This window comes from Halichoeres trimaculatus, unplaced genomic scaffold (genome assembly GCF_033239565.1).
Source record: "Halichoeres trimaculatus isolate MK-OKI-2021-1 unplaced genomic scaffold, fHalTri1.1 fHalTri1_scaffold_5, whole genome shotgun sequence".
Taxonomy (NCBI): domain Eukaryota; kingdom Metazoa; phylum Chordata; class Actinopteri; order Labriformes; family Labridae; genus Halichoeres; species Halichoeres trimaculatus.
Window position 1 is genome coordinate 15,046,640 of NW_027437183.1, and position 24,111 is coordinate 15,070,750.

Consider the following 24,111-nt stretch of genomic DNA (forward strand, 5'->3'; position numbering starts at 1 on the left):
TCCTCCTGTGCATCCCACAGGTTGGTTTCATAGACTACATTGTTCACCCTCTGTGGGAGACGTGGGCTGACCTGGTCCACCCTGACGCCCAGGACATTTTGGACACGTTGGAGGACAACAGGGAGTGGTACCAAAGCACCATCCCCCAGAGCCCTTCTCCTGCCCTGGACGAGCCTGAAGACGGCACTCGACCCCCAGGAGGGGACAAGTTCCAGTTTGAGCTCACCCTGGAGGAGGACGGGGAGTCAGACACTGAGAAAGACAGTGGCAGCCAGCCTGAGGAGGAGGAGGAGGAAGAGGAGGAAGAAGAGGAGGAGGAAAACAGCTGTACTGACTCTAAAACGCTCTGCACGCAGGACTCTGAATCCACTGAGATTCCTTTGGATGAACAGGTGGGGGAAGATGAGGAAGAGGAGGAAGATGTACCGGAGGAGGGGGAGACGCTCTGCTTGCAGCCGTGTGTGGTGGAGGAGGAGGTAGCTGAAGAAGAGGAGGAGGAAGAGGAGAAGGAGAAGGAGAAAAGCCCCCACACATAGCAGTTTGTGGACAGCACCTGATAAACTGTTCCTCTTAGTAATGACAGATTATTTATAGAATATTTTTGGGGTTTTGTGGAGTTTGTCTGTGTTTTTTATACATCCATATGTTTATGGTTCCAAAGCGTGCGCTGCTCTCCCCTGTGACCACTCCTCCTGTCGGCTTTCAGACACGCCCACCGGTACTTCTTCAAGTTTTTTTGCACTCAGGAAACCTCCTTTCCATTCCCGTTTGTACTGAAGTGGTGTGTCTTTATTTCACTTTTACACCTCTCTCCGTTATAAGCTTACATTTTTGACGTGGACATTTTTGACATACGACTCATGAGATCCAGTCCCCTCCGCTTCGTCTCAGCCTTGCCTGAAAGTTTAGCAGTGTTTCTGTTTTATTAAGTGCCCATGCTCTACTCTGGAGACAGTTTTCGGTGTGTTGATGAGAATCCTCCTCCTTCTCCATTCGGTCCTTTCCTCACCTCTGCGAATTAGGAGGCGTTTAATGCTGCCGTTCAGCTGAACACCTGACGGGACGGCGCAGAGATAAAAGCTGCAGCACACTGGGGAGCTTTTCGAGACACATTTCTGATGTGGAAGTCTTCCTTGAAAAACCTGACTGATACAAAGCTCAAATCTCGACAGCTGTGACGCTGTCCTAGACCTCTTTAATTTTTGTATCGTACTGTATGTAAGATTCAGATATTTTCTAGACTTTACTTTTGCAATCTTAGGCTTTGTTTTGTTAGCAAAGAAGATTCGAGAACTTTCGGGAACCAATGGGGTGAAGTGTGTCTCAGATATTCAGTGTGATGGCTGGATTACATTAGGAGTGTTCTGAAGTGTTTGCACTTGCTCCAAAAGCATTTATACTACGATTCCCAAACCACTACATCCCTTTTTGGTTCATTCTGTGAGTTTAAAGTTGGGATCTCCTCATCATAGCCTTTATTTTTATTAACGTTTCACCGATAAAGAAGCTGAAGTCTTATGCTTTACTCTCAATGAAAATCGTTTGTGGTGTGGATGAAGCCTTTGAATTTTATTATCGTTGCCTGCAGTTCTTTGAACACATCCTGAGACAATGCAATGCTTTGTAGTTGATACAAAAAGCACCTTTTTTTAGAAGCTTGATTCGTGTTCTGAGTATACAGAAATAGTCATGGTGATAAAAACTACTGGGGTGATTTGATATCAATGTTTTAAAAGCTTTTATTCCCCTCACCTTGATTTGATTTCATTAGCCACAGCTGCACACTCGCTCATTTCCAGCCTTTTCATTTTACATCCCTGAATTTATCCTCATCAAAGATTTTTCACATCACATCAAACCCATTTGCTGTTTTGTTTTTTAAAAGACAATCAGCTCCGTTAAGTCGTCATCAGAGAAGACTCTCCTTTACGTAGATCCTCTAATGCACTGATATATTCTTATATCACCACTTTAATATTCTTAATATGTTTAAACTTGCCAAAACACTCTTTTTTTCTCCTAAAAGGTCTCTTCCTTTTTCCACGTCTCTCATGTTTCACTCGACACCTCATGCTATTATTTATTGCTCTATTTTTCTATTCATTGAGTCTTTTTTGCAATATAAAGGTGGTACTGTACATATTTCACTGTAGCATACACCACAGTACAGGCTTGCCAGTTACAAAACCCAAATACTTTTTTTCCCTTCTCTGTGTACATAAGATATACCACATGTAAAAAACAGAAAAAACTTGAAATACTGCACACTGCTTTTTTAAGAGTGTTTGTTTTAATAATGTGTCATTTCAGACCTTTTATTTAATCTTTCATTTTGTGCCAAGATTTTTATTTTCTTTCTCTTTCTCTGTTGTTTTCATCCTCACCCGATGCCCTTACCTGTAATAAAAAGATTCTGGTTTTATCGCTGTTTACAAACATATATTTATTGTGCTGTATATAATATATAATTATTAATGTTATTACTATCATAATGCCGTTTGTTGTAAATGGTTGATTCTTATCATCCCTTTTGGTGATGGTGTGGCTGTATTACGTACCTCTTGTTGAGAGAATGTTTCTTACACACGAGCTTCAGTGTAAAATGATCCATCATCCACGTGTTTGCTTGCCTGAGAACTAGCTCAGTGACGAGAGGGGGAAAGCCAAATTGTTTTTTAAAAAGAAACTGTTCCTTGGCCCATGGGCTGTGCCTTAAATTCAACGCATGTCATTTCCTTTTAGCCTTTCTTTTTCTATTTCATTTCCTAGTTCTCTTTTGCTGCATTAGTGAATCTTTGCAGCTCAGGTTGGCCTGATCTCCTGTAGTGAAATTGAACGTGTTGCCTTTTTACTATCACAGCCAAACACAGATTGCTCTATTAACAGCACTGGGAAATATGTTGCCAGTGTAGACTTTTGCAGGGATTTAGGCCAACCATGAGTTTGAGATTTACTACTTGAGTGATTTGTGGCCTATAGCCGGATGTCCAAGAGTTGAAATTGCTGTAGACCTGGTGTGCACAACTTCCGCACTCCTCGTGCCCTGAAACACACTCAAAGATGTGACAACCATTCAGGTTATAAAGACGCTGGAGTAGCTCAGAGTTTCTGCAGCGTCTTCTGCCTCCTCGTGGTTGGATCACAGCTACAAACACTGAAGAGGGTGCTGCAGGAGTGTGAAGTTGCAGCTTGACCACAACCTACGATGCACAGAGGCTTAGAGACACACCTGCATGTTCAGCCACTGCTGCATTAATTATGGCTGAAACACTGACGGTGTGTTGCTTATCTATGCTCGGCCCACACTTCCACTCACATTACTTGCAATATCCAAAACCACTGACATTTTTCTGCCTGTAGAGGGGGAGGAGGGTTTAGTATGTTTCTGTAGTGAAGGGGGGTATTTCGTGGGTGGGTGGGTAAGATAAGGGTTTGGGTGAGTGCATCATTGTCCCTGGAGCAGGGACTCTTATTTTGACACACATACTGTAGATTCTAAACAGCCCTGGACCAATGGAAACAGTGGGTTCTTTTCTCATTATGTGTTCTATTTTTATGGTATGAAAGGAAAAACACAAACTGTAACTTTAAAAAAAGGTCTTCAGGACAATTATTTTTTGGGTTATGTCTTTAGAATGCCAACTTGTCTGGAAGTTTCACAAGACAAAACGTTATTTTATTGGATTCCTTGTTAATTGCAGTCTATTGGATAGCACTGTAGATCATACAACTTTGTGTAAAAAAATGAAAAACTATGAAAAAAAGTTTTTATATGCAATGGATTAAATAAAAGCATGGGTTGATTCTGCCTACCTGATGGTGATTTGTCATCTTTTCTTAGGTTTTTAAGTCTGTGTGAGAAATAGAGGAGCCATGTTTTTTTCACTGATACAAGAGGAAACTTTCTACTCTCAAATAAGCACTCTATATTTAGCTTTTCACAATTTTTCACAGAAGATTTCACAGCGAGAATTTTTTCTCACTTAAAGCAGTCAGTCTGCCCAGTTTATTTTGGTTACATGCATCAGTTAGAGCAGTGTTTTTAACCCCTATACTCAGGGTGTCCGCGGGCTCTTAAAAAGTATAAAAAGTTGATAAATCAATTTTGGGAAAATTGAGGCCCTTAAAAAGTATTAAAAAGTCTGAATTGTGGTTTTATGAGGTATTAAGTGTCATAGGTATTCAAGCTTTGACCCAAAAAATATCCATGAATATTTATTTTCCTCCTTGCAACTGTTCCCTGATTGGGACGTTAGACATTCAGCCGATAAAGTTCTAAAATAGAATAGAATAGAAAAGAATAGAGTTACTTTATTGATCCCAAACTGGAAAATTGTTGTGTTAACAGCAGAAATCGATAGAGTCAGTAGAAAAAATACAAAAATAAAAAAGAATAGAATAAAAAAAATACATAAAGACTCTAGTTACAATAAAATACAACAATAAGGATTGTGAGCGGTATAAAGACTAGCTATAAGTTAAAGTCATTTCTAGTTTCATAAAGAGAAATTAAATACAACATTAAAGCAAATCACACAATCTCTGGCACATGTCCTAAATTTTAAAAATAATTCAGCAAGTTGGCCTTGAATAACTGCTAGTTTCATTTGTTCTTTCAAGCTTTATTCCTCCTTAGCTTACACCATTTCTGTAAAAATGTAAACTACAACTGTTAAAAAGTGGATGCCAACAACAACCGAAAGTTGCGATAAAGTCTTAAAACTTTTTTAAAGGTTTTTGAAAAAGTCTTAAAAAGGTATTGAAATCAACCTCAGGATTTTAGCATATACCCTGTATACTGTAAGGTGTGCCATGGGAAATTTTACAATTTCACTTTGTCCAAAAATGTGGTAACATGTGCTATGCTTTTTAAGTAATGTACTTTCTTCCATGCCAGTAGGTGGCAGCAGGTAGCTAACTGCCTTAATACTTTGAGACAGGAGAAATGAGACAGCTGTAGTGGTGCATGAGACAGGTAGTCGTGACAGGGATGGATGAGTTTTTTGAAAAGTAGGAATCCAAACTCTGAACAGGGCCTGGGAAAAAAAAAATCCAGACCCCCAATAAAGACTCAGGTATGAGAGGTAGTTAGTTTTTACCAGGAAACGATGACACCGACCGGTGTGTGGCGAAAAGCTACCCAACAGTACCATGGACCCAAGTAAGCTTACACGCTATATATTTCCAACTGATCCAACCAACAAGCAGGCAAACTGTTTTGTTCACCTATGTGAGGAAAAAGGCGACTTTTGTGAGACAAACCTCAATGGTGATTAAGTAAACCTTCAAAGCTAGCGACCACGTAGCTGGACTTGTTGCTAAATCAAAACGCTGCACACAGTGTGCAGCACACTGTGACAGGGTCTTTAATACCACCTGCCTGTAGAGGCATTGTTAAGGAGGTGTTAGGCTCTGGCGCGGTAAAAGAAGTCAAAATAATCAGCTTTGTGTGAATCTAAACAGGCCCAGGTTTCGCAGTGTGTGCCTATAAGACACTGTGTTTTTATTTTGTGTTATTTTATTATATATTTTTGGTTGGTGGTGTGCCGTGGGATTTATTCATTGTTAAAAAATGCGCCGTTGCTCAAAAAAGGTTGAAAGACACTGAGTTGGAGACTTGAATGATACACTTTTTACTAGAGTTTTTCATTCATATTTCACTAAAAGCAAAGAACAAGAAAGCTACAGAATCTCTGTGACAACAAAAGCTTTTAATGAATATGAACGTTTACCTCTGCTTTGTTATTAAACTAAAGACGGAAGTACCACTGGCTGGACTTGTCCATTTTTTTCAATCTGAAATGGCTTAAATGATAAAGTAGACATGGTACAATTCAAAAGTGCTCTTAAGCTCATGACTTTGATTATTTGGACACAGAAAAGAAATGTAAATTTTAATACTAAAACATGTTCTGAAATATCACTGCATGGGAAAAAAAAGAACTCAATGATCTAGAAATGTATTTATAGAAGTATTTAGATTTAATCAAAATGTGTTGCTTCAACATATTGGAAGAGAACAATAAAACTTGAATTGCTTGTAGAGTAAAAAAATAATCTTCCAGTGGAGCAGTTTTTTGTTAACTTTCATGAAATTAGAATAAAGACTCAATACAAAAAAAAAAGGCTTTACCCATTGCTTTTCTTATTTACCGTCAATCTAGGGATCATTTTTTTGTCTTGAATTAAGATGTTTGTCTGGGCCTTTCAGGTGAGCGTGGCTCATATTAAGTTTTCATGCATTTTCAAATAGTAAAAAATGTTGTTACTTAGTAACTTAAGCTTCTTATAAAAAGTCAGCAGACTTTTGGACTGTTGGAGGAAACAAGGCACCTGGAGAATACGTATGTATATAAAGGGAGGACATGCAAATTTTACACATGAGGAAGGGTGACTGTGGATTTAAACCAGGAGCTTTAATGCGGTGAGGTTACACCACCACATAGTGTTACCAATCTGAGTAGTTTTTGGTTTATGTCTATTTGTGGCTTGTATGCCAATGGAGGGGGGTGGGATATTAACTACTGTATGTAAGAAAAATGAGGGAAGGGCTGACAAGCAGCAAGTAACTTCAGGCTGGAACTGAACAAGGAGTTGACCACCAAGCTAACAATCAGCATCCCTTTATCTAATGTCGTCACATCATACTTGGTCAAAGTGAAGCTTTAATGCAAAATATAGTACACAATGCAGGATGTAATGTTGTAGGCCCTACATCGCTTCAGACAAAAGTGTCTGCTTAACCAAATTTTAGAGCTGTTAGAAATGTAAAAAATAAAATAAAATAAAAATAAAAACCACACTTTCTTTTATAATCATGTTTGACTGACTGGATTTAGATGTGTGTTGATATATTTCGCCCTGCAATATAACAAAGTAGGAGTTTAAATTTAGTTAAAATGTCAGCCATCACCCAAACATGCCTAGTATCCTCTCATGGTGCAGTGTTGGTGATCAAACACTAGGGGGTGCATGTAGTCTAGAGTTGAATCTAGGCGTCTGCTGCATCAACAGCAGAGAGAAGAGCCAGTGAGACAGCAGGCAGGATTAGGGGGCAGCACAGTCCTTCCTCCATGCTTCCAAACAGTCTGCAGAGAAATAAAACACAGACACCCACTGATAGAATTTGATTTATTTCCTATAATCTCAAAAACATATTTCTTAATTTGCTTGCACTCTGAGAAACAAATATATTCAGTTATATGTAAAGTCATACTGATCTAAAATGAGGATGGACCAGAGTAACTTTTTGGGCACTGAATTGCCACATAACTATTCCTTTATTTAATGATTTAGTGAACTAGGCTGGAGGTCTATACAGTAATTTATTTCATGGCTATTAGCATAAAACGATATATCACACATACACTGGTGCACCTGCACGGAGCACGTGCACACACAGATGCACAGGGGCTTGTTTGTATGCATATCCCTTTTCTTGGTGTTACAACAGTGTGGCATATGGCATGGACTAAGTTACCTCCCTGACTATCGGTCACAATAACACTGCATTTTGACATGAAAACACGGTTCAACCAACACTCAACACTTAGCAGGAACAGCATATCGTACGTGAGTATATTTGTACAAAAAGGTATACACAAACAATACACTATATTACGTTGTTTGTCTGGTCAATATGGCAGGTACACACACATACACACTTACACACACAGAGTCACACATTCAGTGGCTGCAGTCTCACTCACACACAGGCACACACACAGACTCCTGTTTTCAAGATCCATTCTGACCAAACTGTCAGCCAAACCCAGCGCAGAGGGCAGGAGAAACTATGTACAGGGTTTCATTCATAAAATATTGCACTTATTGGCCCATTGCATCTCACAGCAAGTGCTATGAAAATGCTTCTAAATCTGTAACACAGAGTGATATTTATTTACATCTTATCATAGAAACCTACATGGACAAGTCAGGGCTGACTTCATGCAATTTTTTGGGCTTTTATTTAACTATGCAACAAACAAGTTACGATGCTAAAGGAACTATGATGTTTGGCACATTTTTTTTTTCTATGAGTCAACTTAAAGGCTTTTTGGATTTAAATAAGCTACAACTTTATACTATTTGTTGAATTTATTATTCAGACCACTGTAGGTCTGTCATGTTTCTTCTTTCAGGAGGGTCATCACACAAACATGACATTTTAGCATGCTGACTTACAAATTAACATGATTTATATATGGCTGTTTATTCCATGCCAGTGCTCATAAGGTGTTGTTTATTATACACTTCCTGTGCCTTACCAGTGTGAGAGTCTTTTCTAAAGAAATGTTGGATCTTAACTATCATAGTTAACTTCTACTTTAGGACAAAACAGTACATGTGATTGATTTTTCCGAAGCATGCTCATCGCATTAAACTATAAAGGGTCATCTTAGAGGCTAAGCACATAGAAATATTTGCTTTTAAGATTTTACAGATACACTTATTGAGAAATCACACATCTACAGACATCAAAACATGGAATAGTACTCACATCAACATTATACGTACCAGATTCATTCCCAAAGTAAGCATGACAGAAGAACCTACAGAGGCCGTGTTGGAGATGCTAAAAGGCCACTTTTTATCCAAGGTAGATGATTTTTTTAGATGACAAAAGTCGCACTCAGACGTAAAACTCATGCATTCACACACTGCATAGTCACACACAACAGCCACACACCCAGGACACAAAGAAAGTCGCTACATCCTATAGTGCACAAAATCATAGATTTGGCAGCTTTAGGAGATCAAATAATCCTATAGAAGTAAATCCATACGGTACAAAAATGAAAAAACTATTAAAGCACTCACTCTTTCCCCCATTTATAATTATTCTAGGTCTTTAAGATCTTAAAAGTCTTAAGGGTTAACTGTACATAGTGATTATGGCCTTATTGTCATACTTGGTTTACAACCACACTAACTAGCTGAAAAATGAGAGTTTGGTGTCTCTATACTGTAAATATCCTGTAATGTTACACATCTTGCACAGCCATGTCTGTTTGTCTGATTATTTGCTCAGTTATAAGGTGATAAAAGTTTAGAGATAATACGACAGTAATTTGTAATTCTACCACTTAACAGGGTTTGAACTGTAGTGTCCAAAGAAAGCAGCACTAGCAGGAGTGATAACGCTGAGGGAGAAACAAAAACTCTGACACCTTACAGGACCTCCCTTGGCTTCCTGACATCAGCCACTAACAGTTGCAACCCTGCTGCTGCAGCGGAGGAGCGCTGTCTGTGAGTTTGGCAGTGGGGGCTCCTGTGGTGACAGCAGGATCGCTGTCCAAACTCTCAGACATCTTATCGCAAATTAGGTCGACGAGGCGTTCAAAAGTCTGCTTCACGTTGATGTTGTCCTTGGCGCTGGTTTCAAAGAATTCAAAACCTTTAGGGGAGAAAGTGAAACAAAAAGTCCAAAAATGGCTTGATTCTTCTGATGACAACACTTTTATGACGATGATGATGATGATGCCTGATTCACAAAGTTACATAAAGGGGTGAATGTTGCTCAGAGACTTACCAAGCTGTTCAGCCAGCAGTCTGCCACTATCCACTGACACCACTCTCTCCTCATCCATGTCACACTTATTTCCAGCAAGCACCACCTGGGCATTATCCCACGAGTAGGTCTTTATTTGAGTTGACCTGTAGCACAGCAAACAGGGAAAATAACCATCAAAATTATGCTATTCTTACTTTTTTAAAAATATATACATCCAGATATTTTTAGCACAACAATTATTGGCTCAGATTCTTAAGAAGTAAACTCTAAAGATGGCAGACGAGAAGGACATGATGCAAAGTGTGTTCACCCATTTGGACCGGTCATGAGTAGTGATTACATCATCATGTGTTTGGCATCATGTACCGTTTGAGTCACTGATGGCAGCAGTGAAAAGTGGGTCAGATTCTTTGTACGACAAACATGCAACACTGCTACAAAGTTTTAAGACACTTCTACTAAAACGGTACTAAAACTGTACAGCCCTTCAGGAAAATTCCTCCTTGATTTGGCACAGTCAGTCACCAAAGCCATCACACCCAACACTCATATCACTAAAGGATTATCTCTGCTTGTCATTGAACATGAAGGGACAAAGAGAGCAAAAAAAAAAAACAGACTGCAAAAGTAAAAATTTAAAGTTAAGGTGGAGCAAAGAGGGGAAAGAAAAGCCCTGAAGCCCTGGTGCAGCTGAATGTAGCATACATTCACAAGTAGTTGCTACACCATGCTAGTAGGTCGGCACCTCACGTGCTATGCACCTAGCATAACACGGTAACCTTTTCTTGCTTATGTTTTAAATGACTGATGGTTACATCAGTTGTGAAATCATGTCCTCGAGATGCAGTGGGACTATGAAACAGCAAGCACAAGCTTTGAAGCCAATTCTGTGAGATGCTTAAAGCTACGCTATGCTACAAGCAGAGCCGTGTGAATCAAACACTCCACAGGGGTCTAAAAATCAAACATGTATATTCTAACCAAAGTTAATGAAGTCTAACTGACTTACTTTTGAAACTGTGTGAGTGAGATGTTGACTTTGAGATGCTTTTGGCACAAACAGTCAGCTGAGAAGATATGGCATGAAAACTTAGCAAACAGATAGTTTGTGAATGTCTGTGCCATAATTTGAATCCAGTTTAGCTGCCATGTGTTTTTTATATTTATCATTTATGTCTCTTAGTTATTCAGATGTGCTCCAGATTTTTTCCTCTGCCTCTGCACACTTCTGCACTGGCTGAAGCTAGTAAGCTTGATATTATAGCATCATCAGGTGTTAGTCATGTTGTAGTTAAAAGAGCTAATGCTAAATAACTAAGCTAACTGCACAAACTTTGCTTATGTGATCAAGTTGATGATAGTGAAAACTTTCTTAAGCCTTTGAGCCAGTTAAGCTAGCAGCATTGTCATAAAAGTCATGAACATTAGGCAATAGTTTGGTTAGAATTCTGTTGTATACGAAGACGACAGTTTATGACTCCAAATGTTGAGACAAACCATTCTCAATGGGTCATCATTTACTACATCGCAGGTCAGGCTGTGAGTGCCTGAAACATTCATACGGTCCTTTCTTCAATGAAATCACTCAGGTTGCAAACCATCAAATGTTTCTACTGTGTCAACCCTAAAAAGAGAGATACTGTCAGTAAAGGAAGATGCTGCTTGTACCGCTCCAACCTCCAAACACATTTTGAGGAGGATTTTAGGGAACAAAAATACCTCCAGTGGTGTTGCAGTTTGACTAAAAGTAGGGCAGCTTACATACCACAGGCTGAAAACAGCAGAGCGAGAGCCAGTAAGAAAGAAACAATGATTCAAGAGCAGAGAGAGAGCCCAGCAGGATGCCGGCACTCCTCTGCTCTCTGTCCACTTCGGACTCGTTAAAGAGGTTCATATGTGGGTCACTTCAGATCTAAACGCTGCTAATGTTCACTGACTGAGAGACAACTGTGTTTGTATCGAGGCTGCCAGAACTTCCTTAACAGAACATAACCAGAGCCTGTGAGTCTGTGATCTGTGGTGATTTGGCCTCATGAGAATGAAAAGCAGTTGTATTTTCATTTTTGCTGTAAAATTTTGAATGCAAGGGATAATTAAAAAATCTCACAATTTCATAAAAGTCTTTGATTTTATATCAGCATTACAATATTTCTCCATCTTGTCTCTGTCACAGGCAGGAAATGAACGCATCACAGGCTTAATTCAGCCACAGTCAGGAAAGAACCGTTGCCATGGCAACCTCCCTTTTTTTCCTACAACCTTGTCACAAGGAACAAGGGAAAGAGAAAGTGGAATTTAAGCCTGTGGCAAAGGCAGAAAGGAAGATATCTGCTCATGTGAGAGATGAAGAATAAAAGAGGCGTCTTCTTCTGTTGACTGATGGATGTGCTGTCTGGAAGGTAAACTCACAGGTGAGTCTGCTGGACTGTCACTGTCACTGACACACCTTCACGCTCCATTCATTAAGAAACCACTGGCAGACTGACTGTGCTTCATTAACGTGTCAGACAGGCTGTACAGAATAATAGGTGTTACTGACTCTGACCTCTGTTTTCCAGCGTGAGATAATGAGCCACTTAATAATAGCAATCCAGCCAATAATAGACCACTTTAGCAAAGCATGCTAATAACACTTAAATAGCAAAGCTAATAACAACATCACTCAGGCCAAAAGCAGCTGATTTCCCCCTGACAGCTGCTACTGAAGCTGTCAACCGCTGCTAGCTAAGAGATAAGGAACAAGTTGACAGTGACCCTAATTGTGACTGTCATAGTGCCAAAAAGGGCATACAGGTGATACCTCAACTGCAACAACACCACCATCTACAGCAAGTCCGTGTGAGACACGTTATCATTTAGTCCAGCCGAGACACCGAGGATAAAACCATGATGATTCAGAACTCTTTTCTCTCTGAAACGCTCATTCTGTGCTCTGTAATCTCTTCTGGCTGGCAGAGAAAGATAACCGCAGGACAGCAGGGTGTAAATAAAATTCAAGATGACAGTTTCTCACCAAAACATCTGCAGAGAGCCAGGGTGTGAGGGGAAATTTAAAAAAAAACACAGACTTATGTCTAACTGCAAGATTCAAACTGTAGTATGCTGTTTTCACTCAAGACAGGTGTTCTTGTTGTTTCTAGAGCGGGAATCGTAACCCAGAAACCTGGTTTCTGCAGCCAATTGAGCACCATCTTCCAAGACATGGGTTAGATGACAATGCATCATCGTAAATCTGTGACATTTGGGCTTGGCATTGGAGTTACTGTCCAGCCTGCAGACGACTAACCCTTGACAAACCTCCCCGAGATGTCCAAGTCGGACAAAGCTGCGCACTAACACAGTACACAACAAGACTGTCAAACATCAGAGTCAGGAGATGGGTTTGTTCAATATCAAGAGTACAGGATATCTAGTGATTAGATTACAGTGACACACAGGAAGCCTTTTAATACACTGATCTGCTCTTTGTAGCAATATAATCAGAAAGAAACTGGATAAAAGAAGAAACATCAAAAACAGGCTGAACTTAATCCCTGAGAGACCAGAAAGACTCACCAGTCCTGCACAGCGCCAAACGACTCCTCATTGGTGATGTCGTACATTAGGATGAAGCCCATGGCCCCGCGGTAGTACGCTGTGGTGATGGTCCTGTAGCGCTCCTGGCCTGCTGTGTCCTACAAACAGACGACATGACGTTAGCCAGCTGATTGATATTTACACTGTCAGGCTCGGGAATACTGACGAGACCCTGCAGCTACGACACATATATGCAAGTCAGTGATGTTAAATGAGGAGCATACATTATTAATCTGCAGCTATTTATACACTCTAGAGTTTCTGTAATTCATATCTGAGCATAACTTCACCCATTATCTACATTTCTACATCTACTCGAGGCAATGTTTGTCGTGTTCACTATGTGGAAACAATCATTATGCTAATTGCCTCACTGGCTTTGCATTGATGAGATGCCAGAAGAAACAGCGAATCAGTTTAATCTGGAGTGATTGATTGTTTCCTCTCCTCTGAAAAATAATCACTCAGCTGTGTTGGACACTTGGAGGAGCAGAATTCAGAGCGTGCATTTCTTGGAAAAAAGGGGCTAAAAATAGAGGTTGAAATGCTGTAAACATAGGGGAGATGCTTGCTGGTTTATGATAAGGTTGAACGAATTGCTCAAAGGCACAGTGAGAGAGTGATTACACAGCATTCGAGAAGTAGTTCATTGTACACAGATTACCCTGGAAACAAGCGCCCGCTGCAGCCTTTGCTACGAGATGTCAATGAAAATGCTAATAAGGCTCAATACAGACAGATGAGTGTGTCCATGAAAGGAAGGAAGAGAAATGTGTTCTTCTTCCTCAGCATTATCAACAGATGTGTAGAATTGTAGGTTTCACAATAAGTTATATAACAATCAACTCCCATGATATCCCTACTCTGTTTGTTCTGCATGTTTTCTGTCCCACCCACAACAAGTGTGTTCACATGCTTCTGGGAAACATGATGGACGACTTCTGGCTGCTCCACTTGGCTCTCGTTAAACAGAAGCCCCAACAGGCGGCACTGGGATTGTATTTGCCATGGTCGTTGTGCTCGCCTTCCTTCTGCACATGGTTACAACACTGTGCTGTGTGTGTGTGTTATAGCCAGGGGACAGCACTGACCTTCACACCATAGAGACAGAGCTCACATTCTGCAGAGCATACACACACCACGCAGATAGCAGTGTTTGTCACGTTACAGTAATTCGAGAAATTCACCAGGAGGCCTGTGTTTTCATGCTGTGTCAGCAGGTAGAAGCAGTTTCTTAACAACATAAAAGGTTGTACCATGTCATGGAACACACAGTCAAAGTCATCTGCATGTTAATTTTAGACTCTTGAAGGCAAAGTCTTGGATATGTCATTAGCTTATTGATTCTGGCTTAAGTACCTGACAATGACCTCTGCATCACCAGACTATTTTCCTGCTAAAAAGGCGGAGCAGGACAGAAAAAAAGATGCTGAGTCCTATGAATTCGAGCTCCACGAAAACGCTTCGCTCATGGTCTGCAGCTACACAGAAATCAATCCAAGAAGCAGCTGACGACTTCAAGCGAAGCTACCGTGAGCGCAGGCTGACACTTCGCTGAACTCGCCTTCATTCAGTAAAGTTTTCCTCGGCCATGCCTGGATCCATTCACGCCAGTCTAACGTAACAGTAGCAACCCTGGAATGCAGTTCTGTGCTTTTATCCGTCAGCAGATTTGTGCTTCAACAGCCTCGGTGACACTAGCCAATAGCCATCACCTTAAATGGCCACTTACTACAAGTCTCAGCTCTCTATGTGCTCATTTAAAAAGACAGGCTAATTATGCGGACGCAAGGCCAATCCTTTTTCCTCTGAATATGCTTGTCTTTGCTAATGATGAAAACACATTATCCCTATTAGCCACTCATTTGACTGTTTAAATCAAGTTTTCACATTCTGCCAGAGTGCTTCTCCTCTGTCTCTTTATTTAATCAGCAAACACCAAATGTCTGGGGGATCGCTAATTGCTGGAAAGACAACCATTTTGACAAGGAGAGCAGAACCTCTAAAGGAAAACTGACATTTGGTGAAGAAAGATAGAGAATGACAGAAACATTGTTAACAAGAGGAAGACTTACATATCAACCCCCCTCGCTCAGCTGTAATGCAACACAATCTGCTTTAACAGCTCAGATGAACTCCTAATTTAACAGCCTCAGACACACTTTCGGTGAAAGGTGTTATTTCTCTCTTCTACCTCCCCTTGTGCCGAGCTAACACTTACTAGTCTCCCGTCAGGAATATTGAAACTTCCATCTGCCTGCTTACTTCCAAACTGGTGTTAATATGAGAAAACACATTACATCTTTTTCTGATGCTTTATGCAAATAAACAGGATGGAGATGATCTTTTCCAGAACAAGGAACGAAACATATTCTTTGTTGAGAATTTAAAAGCCAAAATCCAAAAGGGGTTAGTATAAGACAGTTAAACTTAGGTGCATAAAAAGACATTTTAAGAACATATATTGTCTTTTTCTAAGTGGATGTTGTCACGGTGGCGTTAAAGGCCTTTTATTATGGTTATTTTAACCAAGTGAGCTGATACAATAAGTATTCCCATGGCCTATAACGTACGCATGATCTGTCCTAGCCCTGACTTAAATTAGCTTAATAGACATAAGGGATCCCATGGAAGCAGGACTTTTTTGTCTTACAGTCTGTCACAGTCCTCTGACTGTATTGATCAACGAAGAGAGATATGGGCAGAGGTCAGGAAAAGGTGGACTCTAAGCAAAGATTGACAGCCCTTATAGAGGCAAGAGTCACTCAGCGGGAACACAAAGACTGAAAGAGCAGGAGAAACAAGGGGGGGAGGGAGTCTCTGAAAAGCCCCTTCCCCCTTGGATAGTCCTCCAGCAGACCTTAGAGGTCAACATGAAACAGAATTCTCCTATAAATGAAATATGTTTTGATATGTGAACAATCACTTTTCACCAATGTAAGAGAAATCTGTACAGGGTTTGCATGACAGAAGAAAAAGATCACTGTGGCCCGCTGATGCGCTCCAATTTTGAAGTGTGTACTCTCACCTCAGTAGATGACCAGTTTTGTATTATTTGCAAGGCAAAGCAGGACTAAGATGCAAAAAATTGTGGTATTCCTTCTTTTTTCATCTGGCTTGGTCAGGATTTAACATTTTGTGGCTCTCTGTTGAATGTTTAATGCTTGCATTTTAATATTTCATACCCAGATCTGCAGCTTGATCCTCTTGTCGTTCTTGTACACGGTCTTCACTTTAAAGTCAATGCCCACTGTGCTGACGAAGGCTGAGGTAAAGGCGTCATCAGCGTATCGGAACAGGAAAGACGTCTTGCCCACGCTGCTGTTGCCGATGATGAGCAGCTTGAACATGTAGTCAAAGTTTTGGTCCCCTCCCTCCCCCTTCCCTTTCACATCCTGGGTAGCAGCCATCTGTAAAAGCAAAGAAACAAACAACAAAACAACCATAAAGACAACGCCGGGTAGTTTCAGACAGAGCCTCACCTTCAGTTAGTGAGAAGCCTCTCAGAGCTGTGACGCATTGAGCAGACCTTCTGTTCTTCAGTGGACTCTGTTTTAAAAAGAGACGTCTAATACAGCTTGCATTGACATGTCAATGAGCTTTAGGGTCAGGAAAGAGGAATATGTTGCCAGAGTACAGTATAAGCGTGCTGTATTACAGACCTCACAGATCAGAGGTGACAGAAGGCTGTGTCAGGCAAACCAGCATGACCAACACAGCAAGCTGTTGTATTGATGAGAAGCAACTAAGCAGGGCTTAAAAAAAGCTGAGTTTGCCTTCTTTCAAGCTATTTCCCTCCAAATTATTCATTTAATGAGATCAGATTCAGATTCAGCTTTCTAATTCATTAGGTAACATACTGTCTATGCTGTCATTGTGATTTAAATGTTTTGTTGCATTTGTTGTTCCATGAAGAATCAGGATGAATGCTTCTTTTTTCCTAATACATCTCAGCAGCCATTTAGTCTTCCATTTTAGAACTGCTATCATTTATTGTGCCTCTGTACTATTCAAACACTGATAAAAATGACTGTGTTACCCAAACAACTCGTCTAACATTTCCGTGCAAAATGTCAGTAATCAGCAACCTGAGAGGACACGAAGACTGGGAGCAAAATGACAAGAGCAGAGTCATCTTTGCTCCAAGGTGAATTTTTTTGTCAAAGCCACTGCGCCTATATGCCAAACACGGACAGCTTAGCTCTCTTTTCAACCTATCCTTCTATAAAAGATGCCGGACCTCCATCCTGCACAGCCTGCACCGGGTTTCGCTTCCGTATATGAAAAGAAAAACACTCTTACACTCTGACACAATGTATTTGCAAGGGCACCGATTGGAAATATCACTGCAAGGCTGGCATTCATACAAACGGAGATAAAAGAGGTCGATCTAACAAGAATCACTCGATGTAGTCTTGATGGCTGATGCATGCCAGCTAATATTAGCAAATCAATTCTGGGCAGGAGGTCATTTCATCGACATATTTGAATTCTTCCGTATTATCGAATGAAACTATCAAAAGGCGTTGATGACATTACATGTACAAACCTGTTTTGAAGGCCTCGCGCTCTATCTGTATGTGCCCGTGTTTTGCAGAATACGCGTTTTATGTGAGTGTCTTAAGCGAGCGTTGTTTCTCTTCCCCGCTCCGCGTTTATCCTTCTCTTTGGAGCGCCGAGCGTTTTCAGCACCTGGGAGCTGTCCCCTCTGCTTCGGATGTGGCACGCGCCCCTGTGCTGACGAGGCTGGCTCGCGTGAGATGAGCACGAGCAAAAAGGGAAAGTGCGTTTGGTGCGTGTTCTCTGACGTCAACGCAGGGGTTGTGGTGGGGTCAAAAATATGGGGGTTGTAGTTTTTTGCAGGGTGAAATAAAAAATAGATATTCCACTGCGGCGCTTCAAAGCTGTGAGAATTACAGGAAGAGCCGAAAAACACTGATTCCTGAAAAAGCTTTCGAGAATCTGTCTACACACACATGAGCAAGACAATCTAGAAATAAAACCTTCATCTTTGTAAAGTCTGTCACTGATTTCTTACTTTCTTTTGTAAAATTGTGCATCTTACCTTGCCATACAAGTCCATTTTAGAGTTAAACAATTCACCTGCTTTAAAATCTACCCTGTAGGCTACAATACCCAACGCACTTTTCAGGAAGCAGATATAATAGCACTTCTTTTGCGTCACTCTTTGCGTCCCCCGCCCATGCAGCCGGCCCCGCTTTCCAGAACAAACGTTTAAGCTAATACAAGAGGCCTGGGCGCTGATGAATTATCATTATTACGGGCTTTTCAGTAGGAGCAAGAGAAGGGGAGGCCGGAAACACACGAAAAAAAAATGTGTTAACTGCTTTGCAATTCTAATCACAGGTCCTCATTTATGGATCATGAAGGATGCATAATTAATCTTCAAGGTGCAAATGCAGACATGTGATTTCCATCAGAAAATGAGGGCCAGTGGGCTCATCAAAATCAATAATTCTGAGCGATTTCCGGTGAGTTTTAAATAACCAGCTTCCTTTCTATGACTCATCTCTCACTGGTGACCGTAATAATTTATAACAGTCGTCCATGCCTTAAAAATAACATACAGCACAGACACAACAAAAACTATACAAACGTGGATAGCAGTTTAGACTATAGACAGTACTTTTTTTTTCAGTCTATGGTTTGGACACACTGCTGTCTTGACACAAGCAATCATTTGACAGGCCGTGTGTGAGGTTACCGGGTGGACTGTAGTGTGGCTTACCGCCCTGTAGAGGGTTCGCCAGCACGCTACTGCGCAACTGCAGACGAGAGGGGCGGGGTCGGCAGGTAGGCTGAAAAAGACATGACTGTTTGAGGAACTCTAGATTTTGTACTCGTAGTCTAAAAATATTTGGAGAGCCTGTCACTCTATGTCTGCAACTCCCTCTGTAAGTACGTGCTTTAGACCGTTATTGCATTTGTTTGCTCATGTATTGCGCCAAATTCATCCAGATTCAGGAATAGTGTTTTGATGCCTACATACATTAGTTCGGTGTTGGAGCTTCACATTTCGAGAACTCGAGACAAGACTTCCACCGACTGCCGTCCAAATCAATTTGTTGTTTCGGAAACATGAGTTTGGCGTAGTAAACAAAACTTTTCTAGAGGTTTCTTTTTGCACAAGAAAGGGCCACAATGGCACCATCTGGTGTTGGAAATTGTGCTCGGGTTGTCTTAGTTCATTGCTGCCCACTGAAGCCTCCCTGTGGTTAATGAATGACCAAACAGGATTGGCAGAAATCAGATAACTTTGGTTACATAAGGCTGTAGAGCAGTAAGCTTTGTCTGTTTACAGAGGGAGGCTGTCTGACTATTTTTATCTTGGGCAGAAATCAGATGACAAACACCAAACTATTTTTAGCATAAAATACAAGTGATGCCAGGAATAGATTTTTCAACCATAAAGTTCGATTATTTGAGACAGCCTATACTGTAGTAAACGATTTTTCATGAAATGCACTTCTTTAAGCTCTCTGGCGTTTTCTCTACAAATATCCCACCAACAAATTTTAGTTGATGTCCGTTCAGAAGACTTTTGAGATTTATCTATAGATGTAGGGGAGACTAAACGTGGTCATTACTCTTTTTTTGATTCTGCACTTGCAATTACAGAAGTCCCAAAATGTACAAAAAAAAGTTCTCTACAAAAAGAACTGATTCAAACATTCAAAAGAATAATGATGATTTCATTTATATGATTTAAAATACATGACATTACCCTTTTACCCCTGACCCCAGTTGTAGGTTGTGAGTATAAGTAGTAACAATCAGAGGCAGCATCAACTTCCTAGCTCAAAAAAAAAAGGTTTACTGGAATCAAACAAAAATCCAGAACAGAGGAAGTGTGTGCATGTGTTGGTATTTTGTTGATAGGATAATAACTTATTGGCCAGTATGCAAACTATTTGGTAATCTACAGAAGGCGGTTGTATGTTAGTAAATAATTCAAAAAATGCATAATCAACACAAATACTTAATAAATGCCTTGTCAGGGATTATCAAAACCAGTCTTCTATGGTGTGAGTCATGCTTATGAACACCATTAACTTCTTATAGATCGTCTCCATACATAACTTCATCGAAACTATAATATAATCTCACCTCATTTATCATATTGTGCTCCATATACTGTAGGTGACAGTGTGTAATGGAGGACTCCATTGAGATGATTCTGCAAGACCATGCCAAGGTCTTTGTGACCACCAAAGCCCACCCTGTGGTGTCACTCTGCACAGGTGCTCTGCTCACAGGCCTGTACGGAGTCTGGAGCCTCTTTGCTCTGCCAGGTTTTCGCAAAGTCCCCTGGCAACTCAAGGTTCTCAAGATATCCTTTACTGTTTTTTTTCTTGCTTGCTTTGCCTTATTCCTACCCTTCAAATACAAAATACTGCATGTTTTTTGGGGGGAAATTAGAGACTATTTGCCAGAGCATAACATAACTTGCACATTAATGATAATTTGCTTATTTTGGAGCCAAGTGCTCCATGTTATCATCAATATGGGAGAAGAAGAAAATGGTAAGTCTATATCTTGTGCTGACAGAACTGCACAATCTGATACGGCACTTTAATCTGCTGGCATTTGTTTTTGTAACATAAAAAGATCATTCACTATTTCTCTTTTACTGTCAGCACAAGATGAACAAGAAAACATGATGATCAGGAGCAGATAATCAGAAGTTTGGTAACTTGAAATATGACACAAATGTATTTGCTTTTGCGCTTATGAATAACATTTCCCTGATTTGTTTTTCTTCATGCTTTCTTTATTCTGCTACATACTTGACATAATACATAAAACTTGTATGCCTGGGAGAAGAGTGGAATTTGACATGATCCCATGCTGGACTCAGTTTTTCGATGTTTGGGTATGAAAGAGGGAGCCCTGCTAGACACAGTCAGATACTGTGTTTCCTCTTGCAGGGAGTGTGAAAGCTATGTTTATAGAGGATTTAAGATGGAGTGTCGTAAATAAAACCGATTCAATTAACTCCAAATGTTTTCATTTTGGGTATTATTTGTCCCTCTTAAACTTAATAAATAGGTTTTTCAAAATACTTCACTGTTTCATTTTACTATCTCTTTTTTAATGTGGTTTTTGTTGTCTTGGTCTTTTTTTACATCTTGTAATAATAAGTGACGTGTTAAATGACCTCCTTTATGTTTGCACTGTGGTACAGGTGCCTTATTTACCCTCCAGTAGAGTTCAGACTCTGAACACTATGAAGCTGCTTGAGGGACGAACAGGCCGTTTGGCAGATCTGGGATCAGGAGATGGAAGACTGGTTCGTGAGTTTTGCTCAAATTTGAGAACGAATCTTTACAGTTTTTTCTCAGATGCTTTGGTACATATCTCAAATCATCCTCGCCATTTTTAAAAAGTAAGTGCATTTCTCAAAACAGTTCATTAAAATCGCAAAACACCATGGATTACCTGCAAAAGCCAGTTTCCTTCTCAAAATTCTTAGTTCATCTCTCAAAAATAAATATCTGTGTCAGTGAACATGTCAGTGCTGTTAGAATGACGAGTCCTTGTGTCATTGTGTATGGACAGGGCAGTCAAATTGCTTAGTCATGTTGTCAGTATGCCTAAAGTTTTGGTGACAGTTATTGTAAATTGTAAGTTACATCTTAGTGTATGTGGGGGATTGATTGCAAGAGACCGGACAAAATTCACATTTTTCACTTTCACTGTTTGTGCAGTAATTTGTTGACTGACCCCATCATTGTGATACAGAAAGGAGAAGAAGGCTCTGCATTACACAAAGAAAAATAAAACTAAAGTAGAGTGAACAAAGGATAGTCTCCTTAGGGAAAACTGTTCTTGCAGTGCAGTGCAGTCTTCCTACACCTCCTTATGTTCCTGTATGTTGGGCCACAAACTGTCATCCACATCATAACAAAGATCTTCTCTCTCCACTAACAGTCTGAATGATTGAGGACACAGTTGTTCTCCCAAATTTTGGCTACACCTTTCAACCAACCTCAGCCATTGTAAGCTTATGATTGAGAAAATGGTCCACAAATGTAATAGATTTGTACTGCTTTTAACAGGAAATTTGTTGCCACTGTCTGTACAGAGGAAAGTACACATACATACTTGGCAGTTGATGGTTCATGAGATGAACCTTTGAGCTATTTCAGAAAACTGGTTGATCATTGTTTGATCTGATGCATCACATATTTCCATTTGTTAGAGAAAGCAATTTACCATTTCAAACACATTTAGAAAAAAGTCTAATAGAATTGTGTGGAAAGATGCTTGACATGTTATAACTTGTTCAACTTTTTTGCATGTAAAAACTTATGCAATGAACTCATGACTACATGTTGTGGGGGTGAGACTATTCAACAGAGACCCATGATAATCCATTTTGATCAACATGACATGAGAAACTGATAATGTAGGAAACAGCTGAGAATTGCACATATTAATTTCCATGGATGTCCTAAAGCATTTGCAACTTGGTCAAAGACATGAGATGCTGTTTATTTTATTTGCACAAGTGACACAATGATGTGCATATTGAACAAGTAGTTTTGAGAATTTCAATTGTTATCTGAGAAATGAACTAAAGCAACTGAGAAAATTGTGAGCTAAACTTGATTTTCATTATTCTTAATTCTTTTATAAACTTGCTGCTCAGTTATTATATTAGTGGGTTAGTGTGGTTTTATGTGAAATGATTCACTTTAATTTTGCAGGTGTTTGCAGCCTCTTCAGCTGGTTTCCAGTGCACAGGGTATGAGATCAACTCAATTTTAGTCACATATGCAAAGAGCAAGGCGTGCTGGAGAGGGGTGCCTGAAAGCCAGGCAACCTTCATAAAAAAAGACTTCTGGAAGGTGAGATGGTACATGAAAAGCTGTTTTTTACAACATAATAAAATTTTTAAACTTACATGTTTGTTTAATTTGACTTTCACAGACAGATTTATCTTCTTATAACAATGTGACAGCCTTCCTTGCTCCAGGGGTGGTGGGTTTCTCTCATTGTTTTTGCATTTGCCAAGTTGCATACATAGTGCTGAAATGCTGAGACACTGACTTCTTCTTCTGTGATTTATAGATGTGGGTCCTGGGTGAGAAGCTGTTGAAGGAGCTTCCTGATGATGCCCGGGTCATCTCTTGTCGTTTTCCGTTCCCTGACTGGCCACAACAGTTGTCTGTGGGCTCTGGCCTGGACCAGACTTTTGCTTATGACATCAGCAGTGTGCGCTCACACCTGAGAAAGACATCTGACACAGTGTGTGTGCAATAAGTCATAGACATGTGATGAAATTAGTGCTACTAACTGTTGTCAGTTTTGGCTTTGGTCGTGAGTGATCTTTTAGGAGGATGTCTTTGAACACTGAAAGGATGAAGGGACTAAACCAAGATGATGTGGGGATGATTCTGACAGCAATCAAACCCTGCAGTATGTTTTTAATCTTTGCACTGCCAGATCACATCCAGCCTTTTACATCTTGCTGACAGCACTTTTGTAAATGCATTAATACTGTCTGAAATAGTGCTCTGACTTTTGATTTCAGCCTAAAAGCTCTTTCTCTCCAAAAACTACTACTAACAAATCAACTTCAATAAACCCCCATTGATGGAAACCAAAGGAGATTCTGTAAGGCCTTTTATAGCACGTTTTTAAACTAGCTTTCTGTTTTCCTTTTGGTGGAGCTTTAATTAGACTCGTGTTGTCATCTATCCATTATCTTTCCTGTGTATCCTGTATGAAGTGCAATGGGGACTGTTGGTGTAGGGTGAAAGGCAGTGTACACCCTGGTCACCATGTCCTGATTAGTATCTTTATCTAAGTCCCCTGACCTTTCAGGGTCCCATGGAACATACAGCCAGGCAGGCTGTAAATAGCTTTGTAGTGATTTTATGATTTTTTTTTCTTGTATTTCTGTTTTAGCAAGGAAGGGACTCGAAATTCAATAAGGACTAGGTGCATATCACTTCATCTGTCTTAGCATGAGAACCAATCATCTGATCGATCAT

At 40.2% G+C, this 24,111-nt stretch overlaps 3 protein-coding genes and 1 long non-coding RNA gene across 10 annotated transcripts in view; 3 read left to right on the forward strand and 1 right to left on the reverse strand.

The window, feature by feature from the left end:
* Positions 1-933, forward strand: part of pde4d (phosphodiesterase 4D, cAMP-specific) — a 212,401-nt gene extending 211,468 nt beyond the window's left edge. For all 5 annotated transcript variants that reach the window (XM_074669551.1, XM_074669550.1, XM_074669552.1 and 2 more), the window contains one exon: positions 21-933. In XM_074669551.1, coding sequence (XP_074525652.1) covers positions 21-536 — 516 coding nt within the window. In that variant the 3' untranslated portion in view covers positions 537-933. The remainder of the gene's footprint in view (positions 1-20) is intronic.
* A 4,024-nt stretch (positions 934-4,957) lies between these two features.
* Positions 4,958-12,720, forward strand: LOC141789966 (uncharacterized). Its single transcript, XR_012598250.1, has 3 exons — positions 4,958-5,161; positions 11,688-11,925; positions 12,655-12,720. It is a non-coding gene; the product is annotated as an uncharacterized LOC141789966 (long non-coding RNA).
* On the reverse strand, positions 7,118-17,867 carry rab3c (RAB3C, member RAS oncogene family). Its single transcript, XM_074669557.1, has 5 exons — positions 17,640-17,867; positions 16,276-16,500; positions 13,070-13,188; positions 9,533-9,657; positions 7,118-9,397 (listed from the first exon to the last, which is right to left on the reverse strand). The coding sequence occupies exons 2-5, from the start codon at positions 16,498-16,500 to the stop codon at positions 9,207-9,209; spliced, it is 660 nt and encodes a 219-aa protein (XP_074525658.1). The 5' UTR covers positions 17,640-17,867; the 3' UTR covers positions 7,118-9,206.
* A 940-nt stretch (positions 17,868-18,807) lies between these two features.
* Positions 18,808-23,674, forward strand: LOC141789965 (adenine nucleotide translocase lysine N-methyltransferase). 3 transcript variants are annotated; one of them, XM_074669559.1, is made up of 6 exons: positions 18,808-18,904; positions 20,252-20,432; positions 21,297-21,401; positions 22,822-22,962; positions 23,045-23,095; positions 23,186-23,674. In XM_074669559.1, the coding sequence occupies exons 2-6, from the start codon at positions 20,265-20,267 to the stop codon at positions 23,375-23,377; spliced, it is 657 nt and encodes a 218-aa protein (XP_074525660.1). In that variant the 5' UTR covers positions 18,808-18,904; positions 20,252-20,264; the 3' UTR covers positions 23,378-23,674. The 3 variants fall into 3 exon arrangements, with proteins under 3 accessions (XP_074525660.1, XP_074525659.1, XP_074525661.1); XM_074669558.1 differs by having other exon boundaries at positions 18,889-19,005; XM_074669560.1 differs by having other exon boundaries at positions 18,904-19,009.
* The last annotated feature ends 437 nt before the right edge of the window (positions 23,675-24,111 follow it).